General features: G+C 42.3%; 1 protein-coding gene across 9 annotated transcripts in view; it reads right to left on the bottom strand.

Moving 5' to 3' along the window:
- TNRC6C (trinucleotide repeat containing adaptor 6C) overlaps window positions 1-25,220 on the bottom strand; it is a 104,018-nt gene that overhangs the window by 19,572 nt on the left and 59,226 nt on the right. For 3 of the 9 annotated variants that reach the window (XM_033076446.2, XM_033076442.2, XM_033076451.2), the window contains 8 exons: window positions 18,144-20,729; window positions 11,089-11,298; window positions 9,728-9,894; window positions 8,984-9,088; window positions 8,461-8,541; window positions 7,800-7,857; window positions 6,542-6,687; window positions 1,242-1,415 (listed from right to left, as the gene is read on the bottom strand). In XM_033076446.2, coding sequence (XP_032932337.1) covers window positions 1,242-1,415; window positions 6,542-6,687; window positions 7,800-7,857; window positions 8,461-8,541; window positions 8,984-9,088; window positions 9,728-9,894; window positions 11,089-11,298; window positions 18,144-20,729 — 3,527 coding nt within the window. The remainder of the gene's footprint in view (window positions 1-1,241; window positions 1,416-6,541; window positions 6,688-7,799; window positions 7,858-8,460; window positions 8,542-8,983; window positions 9,089-9,727; window positions 9,895-11,088; window positions 11,299-18,143; window positions 20,730-25,220) is intronic. The other 6 variants (XM_033076449.2, XM_033076445.2, XM_033076448.2 and 3 more) reach the window with 4 other exon arrangements.

Below are 25,220 nucleotides of genomic sequence, written 5' to 3'. Positions count from 1 at the left end.
CACAGGCACTTAATGGCACCCCTCAGCACATGACCTGGGTGTTTCTTGTCTGTGCAGGCATTATTCTCAGTGATTATGACAGGTACCAATCAAGAGACCAGCACACACAAAGTGTATTGAAAACCAGGTTTAGAATTGGGCAGGGCAAAGATTGCCATGTACCCAACATCCCAAACTCCCCAAACTTTGTACAGTTGCCTCAACAAAAGGCAGCTGAAGTTGAAGATGGCTTTTATAAGGATGCAGAACCCTGGAGGGTCACAAAATGAGCAATCTAAAGTACTTGGCAAAAATGTTCATATTTGTACAGCAAGAGACAGGAGAACGGAGACATTAAACTCACAGTAACCCCATCCTCCAGCTGGCTAAGCACTTTTTTTACTTAGTCATTTTACAAAGCTACTGATAATGGACATGCTATTAGTGGAGACTGCTTTGGAAAGATGTGCTTAATGGACTGTAAGTGCTGGACAAGTACTGCCTTAAGAAAACTGACTTTAAAAGAATATACATAATAAAGAGCCACAACAGAATGACTAAGTTTTTCTGTGTTGTTATTTCCTATCTTTGCTGGGACTTCAGTTTGATGGCAAAAATAACCTTGTGATAATCAACACTACTTAATGGCTTCTCACTCTCATGGTGGTTATAATTTCTCCCCCTCCTTAATCTCCTCTGCTTTTCTTTCCCTTTCAGCCTGTTCTACCCAGGGGCCAAAACACCCCCTTAACTCGATGCTCTATCTGACCCAGGTGATGGAAGCCCAGTTTCTTTCTTGCCACTTGTTAAAACTATGAGATGCCTTGACACTTGGAGCAGGAATAAAAAAGCTCCCATCACTTCTCCCTCATCTCATCACAGAATAATTGTATCAGCCAGGAAGGATGAATTAGAGCAATCTCACTGCCTTAAAAGTCTGTGACAATTAGCAATGCCTCAAAAAAAGGCATTTCCCATCAATGAAGGCAGAGCCACACCAGGGTTCAGGGGTATAAATCCACAGCACCACAGTCTCTTCTAGATTGATATGTGTCATCAGCAGGCTAATTACAGCTACACAGATCTTTTATATCCTGTAAGGTGAAGTGTTTACACAGCAGGTAGCTCGTCCTCTGATATTTGACATGAACAAAGCTGTAGCACTTCCAGTTTGAACCCGTTTTTCCTGGGGAAGAGGCTGACAGGCACTAGCAGCTACTCCGAGAGCCAAATTCCCCTGGGATCTCCCCCAACAGCCTTACCTGTCTAGAAGAATTCAAGTTTTGCATGCCCAGCCCTGAGGCAATCCCGCCCAGGGTCTGATTAGGGAGTGCACTGTTTGAAAGGGGGAGCTTCAGGCTTGGTGAAGGCAAAAATGGTGAAGTAGTGGGCTCTTCCACTAGGCCGCCATCCTGATTGGAGAAAGAAAGGGTGAGCTGTGTGCGGTGCCAGGAGCCCACAGCACAAAACAGAGTCCCATGGAGACAGAGAAAGGCGTGGATGGATAAAAAGAGACACATAAATAAAAAAAGGGATGAGTAACAGAGAATGGAAAGCATGGAGTGAAGGGAGAAGAAAGAGAGAAACAGGATTAAGGTACTGCTTTTGGTAACTTGGTTGCACTTAATCCCCAAATGCACAATCCCCCCACCCACCTTCTCAGAGGAAAGGAGGGATTTCAGCAGCTGATTGCAGAGCTATCATGTGGCCATTGCCTCCTCCCCACTTAGGTTTTCTCCTTTCTTTTCCACCAGACTGAAAGGGGGAAGGGGGAGAGGCCCAGCACATTCCAGGGAAGCCCTCTGTCTGGAAAACTCCGCAGAGCACAGACATAAACCAGCACTTTAACAAACCCAAAACTTGGGAAAGGCCACATCAGCTTATTCCACACCAGTCTGGATTTGGTTCCACATCATAGCTCTGCTCTCAAAAAAGCATTTTTGCATTAATCCCCTTTCCTAACTGAGACACATGAGCCTCTTTTAATATTCACACAGCGCTGAGTTATTAATACCCCACTCTGAAACATTACACTGCAAGGCAGCCAATGAACACAAACCATCAAACCCAGCAATGACAATATCTGGGCAGCCTTCCTGAACATCCCCAGGAGGAGGCAGATTTCAGCCAGGCAGGAGGAGCCCCCTGTGCTAAGTGGGCTGTGAGGAGCCACGGCTGAGCGTGAGGCAGCCCCAGGGGGGCAAACAGCAAGGCAGAATATCAAATCAGAGAGCCCCCAATCAAACAGGTAGATCTCTGCTCATGTTTCAGTGGGGCACTGAGTTCTAGCTCAAACTGTGCTTTGATGTCTGAGAAGCCTGCGGTAAGCATGATCAAATGACACTGTGTACAAAGTACTCCAAAAAAACAGGCACAGAGAGAAAGATTTAATTTGCAATGTGCTGGGCTGCTGAATTTCAGGCAGTGTGTTCAAAGAGGTGAGGAGCTGGGTTATTTCAGCCAATACATTCAATGCCTCAGAAGACTGTGAGATACTGGTGAACCTCCTTTGTTCAAAAAGCAGCCCAGTCTGCTTACCACATACCCAAACAGATGACCTCATGCAGCAAGCATGCTCAGTGAATTAGATGTTTTAAGTTAATCCTGAAAAACGCATTTTCTACAGCTCTCCTTTGATGCAAAGGAAAAGTTTCTTTACAATCAGGCAAAGTGACACTTGACATCCTATCTGACTATCCTGAGGGGGACACTGACATTTTCTAATGATATCCCCAAGGCCTTTCAGCTTCAGATATTTTACATTCTACTGGACATCAGTCACACTCCACAAACAACTGCAGCTTGCATGACAGTAACAGGTTCAAGGATTTCTCTTTAGATCACAGACATATGTTTACAATTCTACCCTTCCCCCTTCAAAGTGAAAATAATTTCAAGCTTGGTGCCTACTCTCCCCTTCAGATGTGATTGCTCCCTGTATGAACAGACCTACTGACCATGAAAGACCCTCCCTGCCCCCCAAATTTATTCAAGCCTTGTCTTACTGACATGATTTTTTCTCAATTTGGAAATAGGCATTGCCAAGGATGGTGAAGGACAAGCCACACTGGAGACCAGGGATTTCATTTCCAGACTCCTTCACAAGTGTGTTCCTTGGCTGAATTGCAGCAAATAGCTTTGTGTAAGTTTATAACACTTTGTACATATTCACCTGGTTCTGTTTTATTTAATTTGAATTTGTTGCATTCTGCTGCACAAATCTGTGCTCTATAACTGAACCAAAATCAATTCGTGTAACATGAAGTATTTTAGTTGGTCAAATTAAAGCACCCTTTAGCCATTTTTAAGCCAGACTAGAGGACAATTTTACTGCTCACTGTGGTTTCTGACCCATTATTTCTCAGGATCCTTAAAGTAATAATTGTTTCCTGAAGAACAACCTTTTCTACCTAACCCTTCCTCTTCAGTGATTTTCTTACAAATTTATGTTACACTTCTTCCTCAGGCTACTCAATTAAAAATTGAATCATCAGATTAATGCTCAATCCAGCACTGCTTTTAACTTTTTTAAAGGGACTTGACACACCCATAAAATCCTACATGTAGCAGTGTTTCCTACTCCAGTTATCTAACACAAAACACCACACTGGTGTTTTTTAAGATTTTGGGAAGTCTCTCACAATAGTCTCAAATAGTAAATGTGACAGAATGCAAGTGGATTTACTCAAAGAGTTTTAGCCCTATGAGATATGGACAATTTAGCAGAGGATGCCTGGACACCCTGGCAGTCACCTGCCAACAACTGCCACCTCATGAATCAAAATGTCTCAACAGACAGATGAGAGGCTGAGGAATCTGCCAGAGGTCTTTATACAGTCAGTAGCTGGCAGAAAATACACACTGACTTCTTAAAAAAAAGATTGAAAAAAAAAAATCCTTTCCTAAATGAGGAAGGTAAAGTAATGAAATCTCATCTTAAAAAATTATCTTTAAATCAAACAGGAATTAGGCAAAAGAAACCTGGAGGAAATGCAATACTCAATGAAGTGCTCATCATACAAAGGGTGATGAAAATGGTTTCAGTCACTGGATCACAGGTGGCAGAGATGGAGGAAAGAAGAATTTAACAGACAACTTTAAAATCCCAGTGATCATTATCTAATTGTGACATCTAAAAAGAGTTTCTCCACACTAATACAGTATCCTACTTGTTGTCCTAAAGACAAAAACCAACCACGCTCCCCAGAGATTGCTGGGCTCAGAATGTGAAGGATGAGGCTGAAAAAACCCAACAAACACTATGCTCAAATCAGAAACAAGGAAAAGGTCTAGTCAGAAGATTTTTGGAAGAACAGGATTGCAGCTAAGAGACATCAAGGCTTGTAGACCTGGATTTTGCAGCAGTAGAGAAGAGGAGCTGATCACTGACCATGAGGGTAGGGAAAAGGAGACTTCATTAGCAAGGTGAGAATTTCAGAGTCCCAAGCCAAACTCTATACTTGAAAAAAAAACTCTTCTCTAGGCTTATTTCTGATATTTGAAGGATGCTTCCAGGCAAATCTGACATGTGTTTTTTACAAATCTGAGAAGACAGCAGGTAATATCTCAGGGAAACCTGACAGCACGCCAAGTGTGAGATAATGTGGTTGGGATCACTTATCAGGGCTGCATCTTTACTCCCTCAAGGACACTCAAGGGATTTTCTCTCTTGTCCTTTTATAGTGCTACAGGTCAAGATAACATCCTGAGAAATAATAAATTAACAAAGCACTGAGTAATGAAGATTGACTCTGTGTGACAAGGAATAAAGAGTACCTGCAGCAAGCAGAGAAAGCAAACACTCAAAGGTGATGTTGAATTGCTGATAACAGGAAATTCAGTGGGTCCAGAAGCAAATGTCAGAGTTGGAAATATTCCATCCTCAAATGTATAAAAATATAGCAAGTGCTGGTTTTAGCAGTTTAGAGAAAAATGATGGAGTCTCGATGCAGGTGAGCTGACAGAGTTGTAACAATGAGCACACCAACCCAAACTACAACTTCATGAAGAGGAACCTTGCCAGAACTTCTTGAAAATTAAGCAAAGCCAACAAAAGGATGATGACTTGATAAAGCAGTAAGTAAAACAAGGGATGTTGGAGTGCTCTGTCCAGCTATGTGGAGAGCTTTGTCCCACACTGAGGATGACCTAAGCACAAACAAGACAGCTCCAGACTCATGCTCTGAAACAGCACCTCAAAGGGCAAAAAGGTTTTGGAGGAGTTCCTCTACAAGCACGAGCTGTAAATCTGGAAAGAATTTCTTTGGGGAAAAAAAAAAACCTGTGTTCTTAGAGTAGAAACTATATTTATTTAATTCACTTAGCAAGTTGCTCAACACTGTGATAGCTAACAAATACAGTGTGGGATTATTTCCTTTGTTAGAGCCAAGTCACTGTGACAGATTATGCCTAGACTGATAGATTTTACTTGCTGTATGAATATTAATGATTTTAGTACTCCCTTCTCAATAGTTTTGTTTAACATATGTTTCCAGAATTATGCATCATGCTGCACATAATGCACCTCTCTCTCTGGCAAGGATTTTACTGCTGAAGATATTGTAATCCAAGAAAAGGAAAGGCTAACTGGCATGAATGCATCTTTGTGGCCTTCAATTAGAACATTCATTAAAGTCTGCCATGGCTAAGAATGAACTTTATATGAGTGGCTATCATTACTGCCTTGCACCCTGTACACAGATCATGTGAAATGAATTGATTTCAGCACAGTTTGTCAAAAGCACTGATTTCTGTGCTCAGAATCCTCCACCACCCATCTGTATGAACCTTTAAATAACCAGAAAAAGAGAATGACATCTGAGATTCTTCTTTACTTATCAATAATTTTCAGGAGGATTCTTAGGTGATTTGGTAAGTTTCTGCAGGACTTTCTGTCAAGGCTGTAAATCTCATTTCCTACTGAAGATCTGGCTGCACTTTTCCATATATTCTTTTGGTTAGTCACTTTGAATACTGGACATCACAAACTTCTGGAGCCTTTTCCTCAGTCATTAAATAGTGCTGGAAAATTTGTCATATGTGGTCACAGAAAGGGAAGCTCATTGCAGAAGCTGTTTATGACTGTGCATGTTTGCTCTGAGACTTGACAAAAATACCTGAACTCCTCCTTTGTATTTAGGTACTGAACTTTCACTGAAATTTCTAAGAAGCTCAAAACTGAAAGAAAATAAGAGCCTAATTCCTGGAAGATTTTGGCCTTGGTCCTGCCTGATTGTGAATTTGGGCAAGGGTCACTGACTCACAGAGTGACAAGATTCCTCTGCTTAATTCTTTGCTCTTTTTTTCCATTTCTAGTTCCACTGTGCTATTGAATCCTTAGCAAGTTTTCAAATGTAAAACTGGGGATGATCATTCTTTACTTCTATGTGAGAATCAAATCATTGATCCTCTCCACAAGGACTGAATTCCCCACAAGACTGAAAAAAGACAAGAAAGGGAATAAAGCCGCATCTATCACATTTCTTTCTAAGCAAACAGTGGAAATAATTTCTACACTGTGCACACTGGGACTTGTGCAGCACGTTCCTGCAGCTGGACTTACCTTGTCAAGGAAGGTGGGGCGGTCCATGGAAGACTCTTTGGAGATTGGTGGTGGGCGGCAGCCAAGGGGTTTGGTGACCATTCCATTATAGTCGGTCACTCCCATTCCACGCTTGTCCATCTCCACCTTCTTTTCCAGCAGAGCACCTGCACAGAAAGGGGAATACATTGGAAAAGGTGAGGCAGAGAGAGGAAACTCTCTGTTGGCTGAACTGCCAACAGCACTTCAGAGAAATAAGTAATTTCATGATTATAAGCTGCACCTGATTATAAGCCACATGTCTGGGTGTCAGCAACTGTCTTGGGTTACAATCCAGAGTGTGATAAAAGGTATCTGTTCTATCACCATCTGTTGAGGGTGGGGGCAGTGATCCTCATCTCCATGGGAGATATTCTGCTAATGGGTCATCCACTGAAACCAGGCAGGGCATTGTTCTTTATCTTTTCACAACCCATCCTTCCTCCAGCCAGTCATTTTCTGCTCATGGCCATTGAGTCCCACTGTGGGACTGATAAAATTACTGCATCCCATTGGGAGTTGCTCCAGCCAGGGGGAAGAGCCCAACATTTCTCACCAAGATAAAAACAGAGGTTTTGGGACACTAAGAAAGCCCCTTTCTCCACTGGACTCCAGAGGAAAACCGGATTTCTCCACATCCCCACTGGAGCTCCGGAGGGAAACTGCACCTTGTACAGGAGCACTGCTCCAACTGAGCCACATCTGTCACTGCAGGAGGATGCAGCCACCATGGAATGGGACTGCTGCCAACACCCTGCCTGACGGGTGTCAGGTTGTACTCTGACTTTGTCAGGGTTTGGGGTTTGTTTCTTTGTAGTGCTGTATTTCTATTTTAATTTCCCTAGTAAAGAACTGTTATTCCTAATTCCCATATCTTTGCCGAAAGCCCCTTGATTTCAAAATTATAATAATTTGGAGGGAGGGGGTTTACATTTTCCGGTTCAAAGAGAAGCTCCTGCCTTTCTCAGCAGACACCTGTCCTCCAAACTAAAACAGCAACTTTTCGTTCTTTGTCCATATATAAGCTGCACCTGATTATAAGCCGCAGTTCGGGTTTGGATCAAAATTTTAGTCAAAATGGTGCGGCTTATAATCTTGAAATTACTGTACATCTTGCTTACAAAAGCAAGGGAAGAAAATAAATATTATCCAGTTGGTCTGACTATAATCAAATGCTCAGAATCATGCAGGGTTCCTGTGTTGCTTTAAAGACAAAAAAGTTACTTACACAGATACTTACTCATGGCCTGATCGAGATTCATACTGTTGCTCTTCAAGGCCTCTTCCGCTGGCTCTCTCTGTCAAAAACAGGAATTATGTTAAGAGGAAGTGATCAGTTCCTATGATTTCAAAGTAACCTGAGAAAACAGACACATCTCTCAAATATTGGGTTTAATGTTTACTCAGCAGCCTAAATAATGTCTGTGCATGCTTTTTTCCGCTTTCAGCAATTCCCACAATTCAGGTATTTCAGTTTGTCAAGGAAGTACTGGCTCTACAAGGTGAAACACACTGTTCTGTTTGAAATTCTTCCTGTTTTCCTTGAACAACTCAAATATCACAATGATATGACTTTCTCCAAGAAACAACCCAGCTATACTCACATTTCAACTGTTTAATAAAAAAAAGAGGAATGGGAGGGGATTATTACTGCAGCTCAAAGTAATACTTGTTGCTATAAAACCATGAACTTCAAAATATTATAAACGTCCTCATGGAAAGGATATCCCCAATTTATCTCAGAGCAGATTTCTGAAATCACAGTATGTGTTTAAACGCAGGTCAGGGCTACTTCCCAGCCTGGAGACTGAAGATCTTGGTGTAGCTACAGTCTGAAACAGCCACAGTCAGAAGTACAAGCTAAAAGCTAAGGCACAGTGTGCTGCCTGAGCACTACTCACAGGGAAGCCCATGTCTGTGAGCTGTTTTATCAGACGGTTCATGATCCAGGCCTCATCCTGCTTGCTAGATGTCTTCATGCCCTTAGTAAATAAATGGGAGATTCCATTAATGGGCTGGTTGCCACGTGCATTGCAGTGAGATGTACATAAAAGAAATGGTAAGTGGTTTTTATTAATAACACATGCTACTGAAAGATGTATTAGTACATTAATTCAGAAAGTATTGAAGAACCCTCCGAGCAACGCGACTACGATTCTCTTCCCCCAAAAGTGTAAAATTTTATCTCAGCTGAATAGGTGTTCAGTGTACTATTTAGTATTTGATTTGCTGGCCACTGAATTAAAGCCACCTTTGAATTTACAGATTTCATTTTAATCCTTGGCAGAAAAATATAACGAAATAAAGCTGAAATAGTACAACACTTCCTGAAAAACATTCCCAAAAACAAGTTTGCAACCTTGAAGTTAAGAATGTTACTCAGTGTATTTTCTTAAAAACAAACAAGAGCGTCTAGATAAACACCTTTAAAAGATCTCTGTGCAGCTTTTCTATCACAAAATCCTTAAGAAGTCTCTTCCTTTCAGTTCTCCAGAAAGTACCAAGGGACAAGCGCGGATTTGTTTTGGGCTGCGGACAGTACAAGAAACAACCATACTTGATCAAATCACCGGCCTAACTGTTGGCTAATGGAATAACAAACAAAGTGGCTAAATGCATTCCCAATTCCTTTAAGTTACAGCCTGGCCTTGTCCTGAAATAAAGACTGTGCAATGGAAAATTTCCTCACACAATTGGCTATGTTCTCAGTTGAGTGCAGCATTAACACAAGTTCGCTTTGTTCTCACACACACACCGTCCTCACAAATAGAAAACAGCTTTTTTTGTTAAACAGCTCCATCACAAACTACTGTTTGCTTTTCCACCACCATGGGAAGTGTCTGAAAGCCCCCATAACACCTTCTCCTCTTCTGTTAATACATTATCATTTCTTTAGAATACATGGAAGCTTATAAAACTTAAGAGAAAACAAAGGCAACAACAACAAAACTCCCGAAGCATCTGACATGCCCAAATTCAAAGATCTCCCATTTTCCCCTGGAAACAAGGTAGGCTGTACTTGAACCACTGTAGTGGCAAGCTGTGCTTGTGTTCAGGTGTCAGAGCTTTAATTTCAGGTGGAATGCACCAGCAAATTTGTGACAACTTATTCTACAAATGTTACACTAATTCCACTCTTGCTGGAGAGTGTCTTTATTTTTGTCTTACCTTTTGAAGTCCTTTCTTCGGGGCATTCCCCCAGGAATTACAGGAGGAGCTGCTCTCTTGTGAAGCAGTATTATTCCACATATCTCCTTCTTCATCTTCCCACTGACTAGTACTGAGATTCACTTCATCCCCACCACTGCCCCAGCCTTCTTGCATAGATTTTGAAGCTGGAGGGAAAGAAAAAATTGTATTCAGTTTCCTGCAAATTTTACAGAAATACCCTTTTGTGTCATATCCAGTGTGCTAACATGAGTATTTTCAAGAGATAAAGAGGTTGATCACATAGCTTAATTGGCATTAAAATTATAAGAATGTCTTCTGAGAAACTACCAAAAAACATGAAAGTACTTAGAGAAGAAAACACCTAGCAACTGCAAGTCCTGCTTTTCCCAGAACCAGTCAGATCTGTGGTCATGGCCACTCCACTCTCCTAGGAACAAGGAACCCAAGTATGAGCACACATTTGTTAAGTGCTGTTCTGCTTTCAGTGAATCTCACCATTTTACCTACCACATTCTTCCATGAACAAACCCAATTTCAAAGCCATTAATGCTCAGAAACTCATTTCCAGCTTGAAGAATGGAATCTGAAAGGAGCTCGTGGGCTGCAGGGAACGCTTCATATTCAGTGATGAGGTTGTGTCACCTCAGTCCATTTTATTCTGTTTACTCTGTTTAAAGCTGGGATTACTCATCTTAAGAGCTCTCACTCCCCTTTTATGTTTTCTGGGACTTCTAACTACGTCTCACTATGGTATTTTGCAGGAGTGAAACTCCAGGCAATCTCCACAGCCAAGAGGAGAGTCTAAAGCAATCACTGTGGCCCTCAGGAAATTCAGAGATGGAGGATATTTATCAAGTACCATGAGTCAGGAATCACGAAGCAGGAAGTAGTTCAGGATGCTCCTGAACCTGGCAACAGTTTTAATGGCTGAAGAAAACACCCACTCACTCAGTTTAAGCCAACATGAGGTTTTCTGAATAGTGGCTCTCAGGTGTTGCTTTTCCTACAAGAGTCAATTCTATCTTGACTGTTCTTCACTGCTTCTCATCCCAATAGAGGTTTCTTTTAGACACCAAGGCTTTAAGTCCCAGTCATATTCTTCTGCAGTTTCAGAGTTTCTGCACCTCTGCTGTTCTGCTTTCCAAACACACAAAACTACTCCTTTAAATTTACAGATAGATGCACTATATTTGTATTTTTTAATTAATTTGGTATTTGGGTTAATGTGGCCTTGTGACAGCCAACAGGGTTTTGAGAGTGAAATCACGAAGGCAGCCTGAGACTGAAAGGCACAGAAAAGCAGAAGTGGCAGGAGCAAACCCCCTGCCCTGCCAGGACAGTGTCACCCCTGTGTGTACCTGGTTTGCACAGTGCTGGGGCAGCAGCTGGAGCGTTTGTTCTTCCATAGGTCCCTGCTGGCTCGGCAGGATTCTCTCCCCACCCGGTCCCACTGCTGGGGGGCTTCCCCCAGGCCGAAGTGCCATTATCAACTGCAGCAGAAGGGGAGGAGGGCTCTCCCCAGGAAGCTTCGCTCTTGGTGTGGACAGCAGGCATCTCTCCCCAGCCTGCTGGAGCAAGGCAAGGAGAACAGTGATGAGAGGAAAGGTTTCTTCATCAAATAATTCCAAAAAACTTTACATTTTACTCAAGAGTTTCTCTGGAAAGAGCATGAATCAGTAAGTACATACAATAATTGTAGTTAAGTGTGTTTAAACAAATCCCTTAAATTTGATCTCAAGAATCTCAGTTCAATACTAATGCCAAGTTGTCAACACAGAAGAGGCTTTTTCTCCACAGCCAGAAGCAACCAGGCTGCCAAGTGAGCACCACACTGGTCCCAAGCAGAGCTGCTCCCTCCTGCCCACGATTCTGGAGACCAGGACCCCAGTCCGAGCTTGGCCTTGCTTCACTGAAAGATTTTAACCTATTTTAATTCCTTTTCACTCTTTACAAACTATAAAATCTCTTTTCTCATGCCCTGGCAGTAAGATTACTGTTTGATTGTTCCCACTTGAGTGAAGATTATCTGTGCTGAACGTATTCCTTAAAGCTTTTATTACAGCTCATGGTTACCGACCTACCCCTCATCACTGACCCTCTACATTATCATAAATATTACTTAAAGGTGGACTAATCAAGACTGCAATTAGGATTCATACTCAAACCACAGGGAATGGCAGGTAGAAGCCATTGTTTTCCTACAGAGTTACATTAACTCAGTGGAAGACGTAAGCTACTCCAAAGAAACAGCCTTAGTCTGGCTTGGCTTGAGTGTAATGCGCTTAAATCCATCTGACACGATTTCAGCCCTGCAGCTGAACGTGGCAGGAACAGCCACAGGGCTCCTGAGCATACACAGCAACACTGGCCCACACAGCAAAAGGGGAAACTGAATTTACAACCATCGTTGTCAGAGATTTTCTGGAGAGAGGACTTGGATCACGGATGGAGCTCAAGGTACTTTGTCAACATGCACAAAGAGAGGCACAACAGGCAAGGAAACAAAATTCTTACAGACACCTGACACTAACCTATTTTTCTACAATTATAGAAAAAATTACATCCCATTACATGGCAGCTGAGATCTCAACAAATATTGCAGAATTCAGTCTGCTTAAAACTTCCACTGATAATTCAGCTGCTAAATCAGGAACTTGTTCTCTTTTCATTGGAGATGAATGTTACTGAGATGAGTATTCTGTAAGTGAATGACCAGATGCTGCTTTGCCACAGCACTATTTCCTTTCTTTGCTCCACAATGGTATCTATAAAAATACTCTGGAAAGCTTTCAAGAAGCAGGAACAGCATTTTGTCCACAAATTGAGACTCAGAATAGGTAGGCAATAGCAAGGGAGTGTCTAAGAGTACCCTGAAATACACTGGAATAACCAAACAATAATGTTTCACTGAGTGCCACAGAATTCCTGTTACCAGAAGCTGCAGCAACACCCATTGCCAATAACAACTCAAATATTGCCTGGTAGAGAAAACAATCACATAGATGGGCCCAGAGCTGTGCATCACTCCAGATTTATTTTAGGCTCTATTCCTTGCAGCCACTGCAGCTCTCTCAGACACTGATGCAAGTGCAGGTGGCACAACCCAGGGCCATGATGTGCTGCAGCTCCAGAAAACTCCTTGTTTACCAGCAAGAGGCACTGAATTTAAAGCAAGCTCCTCAAACAACCTAAAATGTCACTGTTTCATTTAAGTGATTTCCATTTGAAACAAAACCACCATGGTTTAGGCTCACATTACCTCACATTTCTGGTTATTTTAAGGTGTGTAAAGAAGATAAACTGGCAGATCCACAGATGTACCTAAATGAACCTGTACTTAACGTGACAGCTTCCTTGGTGTTGCACCTGAAATGCTTATTTCAAGGTTCCTGCTTGTATCTTCAAGCCAACTTTATTTAAAGGAGGCTTTATTTGAATTTCTGCCTCACTACTCAGGAGGCAACTGGCAGACAACTGTGTGTATTTAATCTCATTGGCAGCTGAAAAAGATTAACTGCAGGCACATGAAACAGAAAACAAAACATCTCCACAGCACCAACCAGCCTGCAAACAGGTTCAGTGCAGACATCTCCCTGACTTCATGCAACCTCTGCTGGAACCTCTACCCAATTCAGCTTATGAAATCATCCTTAAAACACAATTCATCTATTAAAAAGCCAAAGTGCGCTAAGTTATAGAATAAAAATCTCAAAAAAAACCCTGGTTCCTCTGTTGCTCTTATAAATTCAACAAATTCAACTTAAGGCCACAGATGTGTAATGTCCAAATTATTTTAAGTGCTTTTAAATGCACTGAGCAGGAAATAATATGGGATGACAAATAATGGGGGACCCAGCCTTTACTAATAGAAAATAATTCAAGTACATAAAAGCAAACTAAATAAATCAGCAAAAAGTTTCCCAAACTATCTTAACAGATAAAATTAAGTCCAGGAAATTAGTAAATAAAACCTGAAGGCTGCTGGAGAAATAACCTGTGCACTGCAAAAGCTACTCTGTAAATTCTGGAGTACTTCTCAATTGCAAACCTGTTTCCCCTCTGTGTAAATACTGCTGTCCCCATGCTACTTTCTCTGTGCTATCTTTCTATGACTCCAAATGATTCTGTTTAGGAAGTTTAAAGATTAATAAAGCTGCATTTTTGAATGAATGATGCAAAACTCTCCACAGCTGTTGGGAAGGCAGACCAAGACCTTTGAGTGCTCTCAAAATCTGAACCTGACAAACATTTTCAAAAGTTCTGCTTGGAGAAAATTTCCTATTTTCTGATGAAAGATTTAAGCTCTCCTGGTAAAAAGCTCCTTAAAACCCACTCAGATCTGCATGAATATTGTTTTGCAACAGAACATGCTCCATTTAAAGGCTTCTTTGGCAACAAAGTGAGGTTTTAGTACTGAAGTTTTAAAACATTATTAGAATTGCAAGAAATTAAAAGATCACAGTGAGTAATAAACACGGACACATTGGCAGAGCTTTGTTTTATAGAAATAAAAACATAATTAACATTGGGCCACAGCCAACAGGAAATCCTCAAGGGAAAGTGAACTGTTAACTAAGTTGTGGCAGGATGCAGTTGTTTTCCCTCAAAATAACCCTATAGCTATTTGGATGGCAGAAATTGTTTTCCTTTAACTTGTTGGTCCGTGATAAATACCAGAGCACATTGAGCACAATACAGGCAAACCAAAATATCAGAACCTTATACAGATAAAAAAAGATTATAGTAGGCAGAACAGAGGTTGTTTACTAATTATACACTAGTTATTCTGGGTTTTATATATACATTTAAGAGCCACCTACATCTCTTAATCTTCCAAATCCTCATTTTCTGAAAGGGATTCCAGCTCATCACTGAGCATTCAGAAAGCTCCAATTTGAGTTTCAGCAGTGACATCACCCTTGTGTTAAAATCGAGGGCAGCTCTCTCAGCATCACTTGGCTGCCCCCCAAAACCTGACTGTTCATAGGCTGAGCACCCAGGGTTTTAGGTTTTCACATGAGCACCCTAAAGGAGCCCAAAGCTGAGCTGCTTTCAAATCCATTCTGATGGAAGTTCAAAGTAAGACAAACACAGACACGTGAGCTGCCACTTAGTGGCACAGGATTATAAAAGGAACAGAAACGTTTGGAGCTTCCAGAACTTACACCCAGTTCAGTTTTTTAAAATTTAAGCTCCTTGCTCTCCAGTAACCATAAAGACCTTAATTTGTGACCTACAATCCCTACAGGGAAGCCTGTGTTATCTTCTGTTGTTTCCTTCCTCAGCTGGAGGATGCTGGAACCCTGCCAGGCTCTCCTGATGTAATGAGAACAGGAAAGCATCAAGCCCACTCCTCAGCACTTGGAGGGAGGATCTGATGCTATTTGGGATGTAAAAATCCCTTTTAATCATTTCTGCTTGCAAAACTTTTTCTCACTTCTTATTCCCCTCATATCAAAGCTGCATGAGTTAGAAGTGCTGGGAAGAATTAAGCAAAAGTTATTTAGATTAAACCCCAGTCTAACTCAAACCCACCAGCTTTCTGCTCATCTTTCTAAGTAATTCACCACTGCCAGAAAGGACTGTATCTATCACATTATCTATCCCTTTCCTCCCTCTTTATTTCTCCTTCTTTTCCAATGGAAAATGAAACTCCTTAGAGCATTCTTTATTTTCATTAAGTGCTTACCAACATCTGCTTCCCATCAATGGCTTTTAAGTTCTGCCTTCAAAGGATCTGGAGAACTTCTGGGGATGGGTGACAACTTGAATAACAAGACTATAACTTGGCCTCTATTTCCAAACTAATAAAGCATAAACTTCAACGCCAAAAGGGACTGTTAATCCTTTGTGAACCCCTAACTAGTGCTGTGCAGCAAAATTAAAACCCACTCCTTTGCTTGCAGGACATTGTGACAGCTTCCATCCACAGCACTCCTCCCTGCTCACACAGGAATGGAATCCGTGATTCCTGATTCACTCTATTCCCTGAATGAGACTGGCAGAGCACATCATGACCCATGCAGGAGACAAAATGCCCATGGTACCCCAAGAGCTGCAGGATTTTAGATGAGCCCTGATAACACAATCATGCTTTGCATGGAAAAGAACTGCTGCTGGCTGAACTTTGGGTGAGGATTGCAGAATCCTGGTTACAGGATTCGTGTCTCCCTCCCTGCAGAGGCTGGAAATGCACGGCCAAGCGGAGAGGGAATCGGAGTAGGAAAAAGAGTTAAAGAGCACAACTCCAAAGTGCAGGGCCCTGTCTGCGTGGGAGGAGGAAGCTCACTATTGCTTCCCATGTTTTGGCAGTCCCAGCTGGGAGATGATTTGTAGATGTCTCAGCTCTGTGTACATCTGCACCCGGAGCAGGAGGATGTTCTGTGCAGCTGCCATGTGCTGCCTGCACGGGGAGAAGGGGCCCCTGCACCCCAGAGGGGTCACTGGGATCCCTTGGAACTGCTCTGGGGGGAGACAGCACAGCCATGGCCCCTCCTGGCACAGCCACAAGTAAACACAGGCAGAGCTCCAGACACAAGGGACTGCTCCCTGCTTCCATGCCGACAAAAATCCTTCCAAAGATTTCCATGTTTGGCCTTTGTATGGAGCAAAAATACATAACATAAGGCTTAATTCATGCCTGCTACAACTTGATCTAGATTTTAATATCAGAATTATATTTTAAATTGTCTTCACTATTACTAATTTCATACTTGCTTGCATTACTGATTTAAGTATATTCTGAGAGCTGGCTTTGCTTATCTTGGAAAATTGAAAAAACAAATAGAGAAGATAAAAGATCTGCTCATCTTAAAACACTCTAGAATCTTTCTAGCTCACATTCTTCAAGAAGCCAAACACTCACATTAACCTGGTCAGGCTTGAGCAAGTTGGTTATGTGTTCATAGGGAGCTTCCTGAATATGCAAACATTGCTTCAAAGAACCTTTCCTTTGCCACTGTCCATTCTCCAAAGCAATCACTGCAGATTAACAACAGCTTTTAAATTCAATTTTTAAAACCTGAAGGGCTCAGGACTGATAAATTTTCCTCGACAAGGTGTTAATCATTTTTATAACATTATTTTGTTGTGTATGTACAGTTCTACAAGTACCAATGCAACCCTCCAAAAATCACCTTAATGAAAACCAAAACCTTACCCAAATCCAACAAAAAATCCACTTTCATGATACTTCCATTACCATTCAGGAATCTGAATTCTTGTTTCATGGGTAAAGTTTTAAATATGGATTAAATAAGTTAGTCACATATGTTGGGCTGACCAAGTACAAAGCCATTTAAAGATTTCTCCTTCTGGAGGATGTTATTTTATTAAAACAGGTACCCTCTACTGTTAAAATATTTGACCAGAGTGGGGAACGTAAGGCTATTTTTATACAGACATTAAAGCAAATTTGAATCATTCCAAAACATCAAAGAGAAAAAGGATGGGAATGAGAGAACAAATCCCACTTGGAGAAAAGTGTGGTTAAAAAGTCAGTACTTAGCCATAACCACAGTGAAACAAAAATTTGGAAACAAAAACTCAGATGGAGAATTTGAAAGAATACTGCATGATTCATTTATTTTAGAGAGGTCTGTGGCCATAACATAGATATGGGCTGTTAGTGTAACTTTTATTTAAGCACCTCTCTTTGAAGTATTTTTCCCATTTTTTAATGTTTTTTTATTCCTTGCTGCTAGTCTACAAAAGCACCTTGCCTTTGATTAGAAGAATTCCTAAATGCCTAAAACCTTGTATTTGAAACACAGCTATAGTTAGGATAACCTTACTTCAGCCACTTTGAATACTAACATCTTGAACAAGTCCTGCTTTTTGAGAAGGACACAAAATCCAGGATGCTGCCCGTGCCCAACCCCTGAGAAGAGAAGCATTTCTTCATAAAAGACAACAAACTGGACAGAGAAACAGCAGCAGCCTCAATTCATGCAATTGTTAACAAACATCTGTTGCCAAGAGATGTTTTGCAGAAAAGAAACAGATGCAGACTGTCTAAACACACTGAGCCTGCGCAGTGGGGACAGCAGACAAATAACAGAAGAAGGGCTTGCCAAAACCCTCTCAAATGGCTGAATTAAAAGGTGTTAAGTAACTGTGGAAGAGATGTTAAAATAAATATGGATCCACAATTTAACAACCTACCACGCTATGAACCAAACACTGTTTCAAGCTTTCCTTACATTCATTTGGATTATTACATTTGTGTCAGGTTCCATGCATTCTGTCCTTAAGAAAAGACTGCTTCAAAATAGAAGAATAAACATATTCTGGACATAAATACAGGATTTCTACCCAACACCCTGAGACAACAGACAGCAATCAGCAACTGGTACTGGTATAAAGTATCTCCTAACCCTGCTTCAGGAAGCATTTCACAGAGCTGTTGTCATACCTGGGCCAAGCAGCGGGGACCGGTTCGGCTGGGCACTTGACTGGTGCGATGGCTGAGGTTCAACCATGTTGGTGTTGATAATGGTGCTAGTGGTGGTGGTGTTGGTTGTGGTACTGCTCTGAATTATAGGATTATTTCTATCCCACATGTTTACAGTCTTGTTGTTGTTGTAATTTGGGTCGCCCCAAGCTGAGGTACCATCATCGATTTCCATCTTGCGGCGAATGGACGGTGGAGATGGCTCTTCCCAGCCAGTTGCCTCACAGTTCTCTTTTTGTTTGGCTGGCACTGGCCCACCAACCCACCCTGACCCCGTCTGTTTTACAGAAGCAGCTCCTCCCCAGTTACTCACATTGTTGTCCTGGGGTTTATTAGCCCAGTTTTGTTGGGGGCCTGGCTTTAAAGATTCCCCCCAACTTGTACCTGTATTAGCCTTGCTGTTTGTGCCATTCCCCCACCCGCTGGTCCCAGACTTTGTGGAATCATTCCAGCCAGACCCCGATCTGTTATCAGAATCCCATCCAGATCCATTCTTCTTCCCATCACCCAAGTGTCCAGGAACAGATGATGAATCTGTCCAGTCTCCACCTCCTGAAGTCCAGCTTGGATTTGATTTCTGTCCATCTCCCCAGTTTTGAGATTTGGGTTTCTGAGGTTCACCCCAGGTAGGTGATTTGTCCTCCTGATTTGCGGTCCCACTCCAAGCGTGGCCGCTTTTGGCAGCAGCAGCATTATTAACAGTAGTAGAGCTTGCTGACTCTCCCCACCCCCCTGGGCCATTTGGTGCTTTGTTGTTATTGTCTCCCCAACCTGTATTTGTTGGAACAGCTGCCGGTGGAGAGTTGACCCACCCAGATACTGAAGAGGTATTTGTACTGTTCATGATGGACCCATCGTTCTTCCCCCCTGAGTTTGAAGATTGAGTAGCTGCACAACCCCAGGCCTCAGTTCCATTGTCATTCTTCCGTTCAGACCTTGGGGACTCTTCAAATTCCCAGGCAGTGTTTTGCTTCACAGGGGTCTGTCCCCACCCCGTATTGGACAGGACCCTGGGGTCAAGGTCATTTCTTGGCAACTGAACTTGCCCTTGGTCTATCATCCCTTTGTCTCTCCTCCTGCCCTCTCCAGCCCCTTCCCTCCCAGTACTGCCTTCATTTTGACTCCCACCGCTGTCATTGCTTCCTTCACTAGCCGTGGTGCCAGATGCTGCAGCTTTGGCCCAAGAGTTCATTTGTTCATTGCCCTGCTGCATGGCAGGATTGGGACTGGTAACACTCGAGCTATCCCACCCTGTTGATCCTTTCCCATTGATGTCGCTATTGGAATGCTGGTTTGGGGGCTTGCCCCACTCCCCGTTGACACCGTTGCTGGCGCTGCGGCTGGGGTGGCCCCAGGCTCCAGAATGCACAGTGCCAACCCCGCCACCGCCCCTGCCCCACGCCAGGACCCCGGGGCCCGAGGGAGGCCCCGAGTCCCACGCGTTCGCTCCGTTTCCTTCCTTTTGCACAGCACTGCTGGATCCGTTTTGTTTAGCACTTAATGCTGAGTTCACAGTGTCTCCATTCCCCTGACTGAACCCAGAATTGCTGTTTCCTGTGGCAGGATTACCTGGGGACATCCCCCATACTGAACTGCCCATTCCTTCACCACTGCCCCCGCTGACTTGAGAAACCGCTGTTCCGTTAGCACCAGGAAGGCCTTGCAGGTGGGGCGGGATGATGGCCCCCATGCCCACGGCCATCCCCCAGTTCGGCAGTCCGTTTGTCTGCATTGCATTGATAGGGTTTGGTGAAGAGTTCATGGGGTTAGTGTTATTTGGTCCATCAGTGTTAAGGTTCTGAGGTTGTACGCTGAAAGACACATTCTGAGAAGTGGACGTTTGTGGTTCTGTGCTCTCTTGCGGCAGCAAGTTTCCCCAAGCACCTAAGGTGCCTGTTGGGTTCCCATTCTGGTTGCCCATGTTCTGACCTATGGCACTGACTGGACTGCAAATACTGGAAGGGTTGCCTGCTCCCACAGTTCCTTCATGTCCAAGTACAGGCCAGGCAGCTGGATTGGCATTAGGGTTAAGGTTAAGATTAATGCCAGCATTCGAGTTGGAAGCACCCCAGCAGTTCTGACTTCTACCGTCTCCCATCATGTTGTCCATCTTTCCATCCCCACCACTGGCAGAGCAGTGAGCTAGGCCAGAGCTGGAGCCCGCAGCCACCCCCCACACCCTGGCCGAGCTGCCGTTGCCGTTTGCTCCACCAGCTCCAAGGGCACTCTGGTTAGAAGTGCTTTGGACGAGTGCTCCGTTGGCGCCATTATTGCCATTAGTTTTCTTTGTATGTCCAGTGAAGTTGCCTTGGGCACTCCCTGTAGCCATGCTACTGTTCTCTGAGCCACAGTTGGAGGCAGAGTCAGTGTCTGTAGTACATTCTGAGGCAGACTCAGTCTCAGCTCCGGTAATGGAAGGCCACGCTTCCTTGTCAGTCCTGTCTATTATCACTTTATCCCAGCTGCAGTTGCCTTCACTCCTGAAAGCGGGCTGCTGTCCCCAGTGGGAATTCTCATAATGGTCTCCCAATCCACTGTGGCTGAGATCTGAAAGGATCCAAGGTTAAAAATTAGTCCACTGTTCAAGCCCTGCAAAAGCCCTCTATTAAGCACTGTTTTACATCACTAGTTACAACACTACATTCTGCTAAAATTTAGAGTACATTCTCTAACATAATACAGCAATTTTCCTCACTACAATGGAGCACGATGCTCATATTAATTTATTCAGGTTTTTGGTTTCTTTTTTTTTTTAATCTGGCAAGACTCTCAATTAAAATAACTAAACAATTTCATTTCAGAACAGAGGAAATGTTTTGTAGCCCCCAGTGTACCAGTAAAAATAATAAGCAGGCAATAAATAAGAAGAGCAAATATACTTATCTATGTGAAAAGTCTAAAAAGCAAATTTGGAAAAAACACAGAAGAATATCCAGCAGACACCATTTATTCTGACTCAATTCTCATTCTTCAGAGAAATACAAAGCAAAGCAAGAGCATCCAATAAAATGTCTGCCTGCCCTGAGATATTACATACATACTCACAACACACTAAATTTATACTGCATTTAGGTTTGCAGCCCTTCCTGGAAATAGAGAAACAAATACAGACAGCAACCTTTACTGTTAGGTGCCAGTTACAAACACCACTAATGTATATTTTAGCAGAGAACTTGGGCATCTTTAAATAACTGACAGTTTTGTCAAGAAACTTACCTCTCACAGGCTTTACTCGAGGTTTAAACATCATGTTGGATTTGTACACACAATCCCCTGTGTCCCCAAGCCAATGAAAAGTGATGCTGTGCCTTTTCAGCACTGCCACATCCTCAAACACAGACACTAACTCAAAAAATTAACCAAATGCTCTTGAGCACCTGCTTGCTCACCCTGGTATGATGATAAACTGGAAGACACAACACGTCTCATGTTAAGAACTCAAGCTTTAGTCAAGGTTTTGCATTTACTTTCCATCCCAATTGCTCTGTACAAGATTATTTCTCTTAGTTTCTTTTGATAGGAATTTGGTAACAAGTATTTCAGTCTGATCCAAGAGATCTGTATAAAAGACAATCTGCAGACGAGTTCCTCTTAACTGCCTGCACATACCCAAGTAACAAATTTTGGATGTCAATTATTTTTACTTGCTTTAAATCTGCTAAAACGTGGCTTCTGCTCTTTGTGATTTGTGAATAAAATGAATATTTTTGTGGGGAAGATGGATGCAACAAATCTCCCAAACAAGTTGTTAACAACAAATGCCTAATATGAATTAATTTAAATCACAAATACGTTGGTGCGATTAGCTCCTCTAATTAGAAGTGTTCGGATACTGCAAAAATTACTGCCAAGGTTAGAAAAAGCTCTCTCTCTGACAAAGTCTTGTTCACACATTTCACCTGTAGCTTTTTAAGGTGATTACTTGGTTGCCTTATAAAGATTTTGCAAGATGAAGAAATAACATGCTAAACCAATCCAGATTGCTTGTTTTTTAAAATTTAAATTAACTGAAGCGGAAGAAAGAATTTTAGAGAAAGGAAGGGAAAACATTCTTAGTTCATCACCTATCTTCTCATGATACCAGGAAAAGACCTAAATCACAGAAAGATCTAAATAATCAGAGAAAATAGAATTGCTTGGGTTTGAAGGGAGACTTTAAAAATCATCTCATTCACCCCTGCCATGGGCAGGGACACCTCCCACCATCCCAGGCTGCTCCAAGCCCTGTCCAGCCTGGCCTTGGTCAGTGTCAGAGGTGGGGCACCCACAGCTTCTTTGGGCACCCTCACAGGGAAAAATTTCTGCCATAACAATTGACAAGTCCACGACAAATCTGAAAGAATGAGAACAGAACCACCTGGATTTACCTGGATTCCTTCCTCTATGTGCACTGGTTGGAAAGGAAGAAAGCATCCTGTTATTCCTGGATACAGCCACTGCTACAGAGCTCAGGAAGCATGTTGATCATTTACCTGATGATCTAGATTTGCTCCACAGGTGTTAAACAGAGACCAGAATCTCTGATAAGACATGGAAGGGGAAGGCAGGCTGTGAAAGGACTTAAAAAGGGTCAGCAGGGTCAGAGAAATGAGCCAAGGAACATTCTTAGCAGAGTAGGAATGAACAAAAGGAAAAAAGCAGCAGCAGGCCAGGCCAGAAGATAAGAAGTTGAGGCAACCAAGGAATCAGATAAGAGGAGATTTTTTTCAGCCCTGTGGGTGGTTCAACTCAGGGCTGTGTTTGAGCCTTGACAGAAGGATTTGAAAGTGGCTGGAAATCCATTGTTCCAATGAAAGGTCCTGGCAGAGCTGAAAGCTCAGCTCCGTGCGCGGCTGCTGGAGAGCAGAGCTGTGGGAAGGGGGATCAGGAGAGCGCCCAGGATGTCTCCAGCACTCACAGGAACAGCACCATGGCTGACAAAATGAGATGAAATGGAGCTGTTTGTTCAATCAGTTCCTTCCTCCTCTCCCCCAAAGAGGGTGGTTAAGGCAGTGCTCAAATTTGAGAGCACTTAGGAGACAAAATAAAGGGAAGGGGTGGGAATGAAGATGACAAAATAGCTTAGGGAGCAAAACAATTCATTAAATAAGAGACCAGATCTTGAGGAGCAGTAAGAGAATCCAAGAAGAAAAGAAAATCGTGATGATCTACAAAACCCAAGAGATGTCCATATTAAGAGTAGAAAATGGCCAAGTGCCTGGGCTTGGCCAAGCACAGCTACTCCAGCTCCCTTTGCTGTCCCATCACAGCTGCTCTTCCCAAGGCTCAGATCCTTCCCCCAACAATGGGCTGATCTGAAAGTGGTGGCTTGGCAGGGATTACAGTAATTCTGTGTAGGGGATGTGGAATTAGCCATCCCCTCTGGAGCAGTGGGATCCCACTGGTGCCTTCCATGAGTCATGGATCCAAAAACCAGAGCAAAAACTGTGCAATAGCTCAGAGTGTCCAACACCCTCTGCAACAACCGGTTCTGACACCAAAGGCTGCTGCCATACAGCTCGTGAGAAAAAGGACAGATGAAGAGAATGGGAAAAAAAATCACAAAATGAACAGCAACCTGCAAAAACTATCAGACAAACCAAGAGTTCGAATACAGATCTTTGAGAGAGTAAGTTTTATATTTTTGTCTCTAGAAGCAAATAACAAAAAGGCATTTTTTCATTTTCTTTTACCTAAAAGAGGCTTGCTGCTATGAAACAAATAATGAGTAGCACAGTCTTATTAACCTGTAAAGACCTTAAACATTTGGAAAAACTAATGAATGCAAAATATTTTATATGATTAAATCTATACAATTTTCCAGTTTGTTTGGTTTTGGTTTTTGTTAAATGCAGATTTCCTCCAACTTTCTAGGAAACTAACTCTTCACTGAAATTCTCAATGTTTTATTTTCTTTTCAAAGTTGTTGAGATTGAAATGGGAAACCCATTTTAAAAATTCTTCTTTTTAAAAAATTGGTTCCTTTTTATTTATGCAAAGATGTGAAATAAAAGCACTGAGTCCACCAGAAGCATTTCTATCCCTCCTTTGATGAGCTTAGCAAAGACTGTAAACAAGGCACACAGAACAGGAATCACAGGTATTCCATGTTAGCAAATCCTAGTGCTGGGACACCACAAAGTGAAAACAAATTTTAAATTAATACTTTGTGTTTCAAAATCTTAATTATGCATCTTTTATAAAATAATCATTCCCCTGATCAACAACATTTCTTCAGCCATCAGGAAGGAAATATTAATTTGCGGATAATGGCTCAAATTTGTTTTTAACAAGCACAGAACTTCTGTCCAACAGCAACCATACACATGACCTGAAAAATGCACAGCTCTGATCAGTATAACCAACAGCACGAGAGGGTTGTTTTGTTTTGGGCTGCTGTTTTTTTTAAATAATATCCTTAATGGGGTGGGAGGAGATTGCTGGTGCTATTATGTACTGTAGCCAACATACTTGACCAGCTTCAATTCAGTACTTATTAAAAACAGGAAACATTTTTGGCTGTGTTGGGTAATGAATAATTAGTTACAAAATCAGTTTAGTGTTTACATAGATTACAAATGCAAAATATGAGTGGAGTGAAATGGGAGAAGCTGTTGCATGCATTTCTTAGACAAGCAAAATACTCTGCCCGCACAAGCAACTGACCCCAAACTTCCCACCTCCTCCGAAAATCCCATTTACAACCATATTTAATTCTTTTATTCAGCTGAGTTTAAAGTAACTGTATCTTCATAGCTTCCATTGCAGTAAATAGTTCAAATGCTGTGCAATAAAACTCTGTCTCCCCAACTATAACACAGCTGACTTTGGAACCGAAGTACAGACAGGGTACGAAATGGCAAAGCCTGGGATGAACTTTTAATGGAACATTATTAATAAATTGTGCTCACCCCATTTTAAATCAGATCTAACAGTGACTCCTCTCTCATTACTCGTTTTATTTTTCAATCCACGTTTGTCACGTAACAACAACCAGACCCCCTGGCTCGCCCTGTGCTGCCCAAAGGACAGATGACAGACGGTGCTCCCTGCTCTGAC

Source organism: Catharus ustulatus, chromosome 20 (genome assembly GCF_009819885.2).
Source record: "Catharus ustulatus isolate bCatUst1 chromosome 20, bCatUst1.pri.v2, whole genome shotgun sequence".
Lineage (NCBI taxonomy): Eukaryota > Metazoa > Chordata > Aves > Passeriformes > Turdidae > Catharus > Catharus ustulatus.
This window is presented reverse-complemented; position numbering and strand designations above follow the sequence as displayed.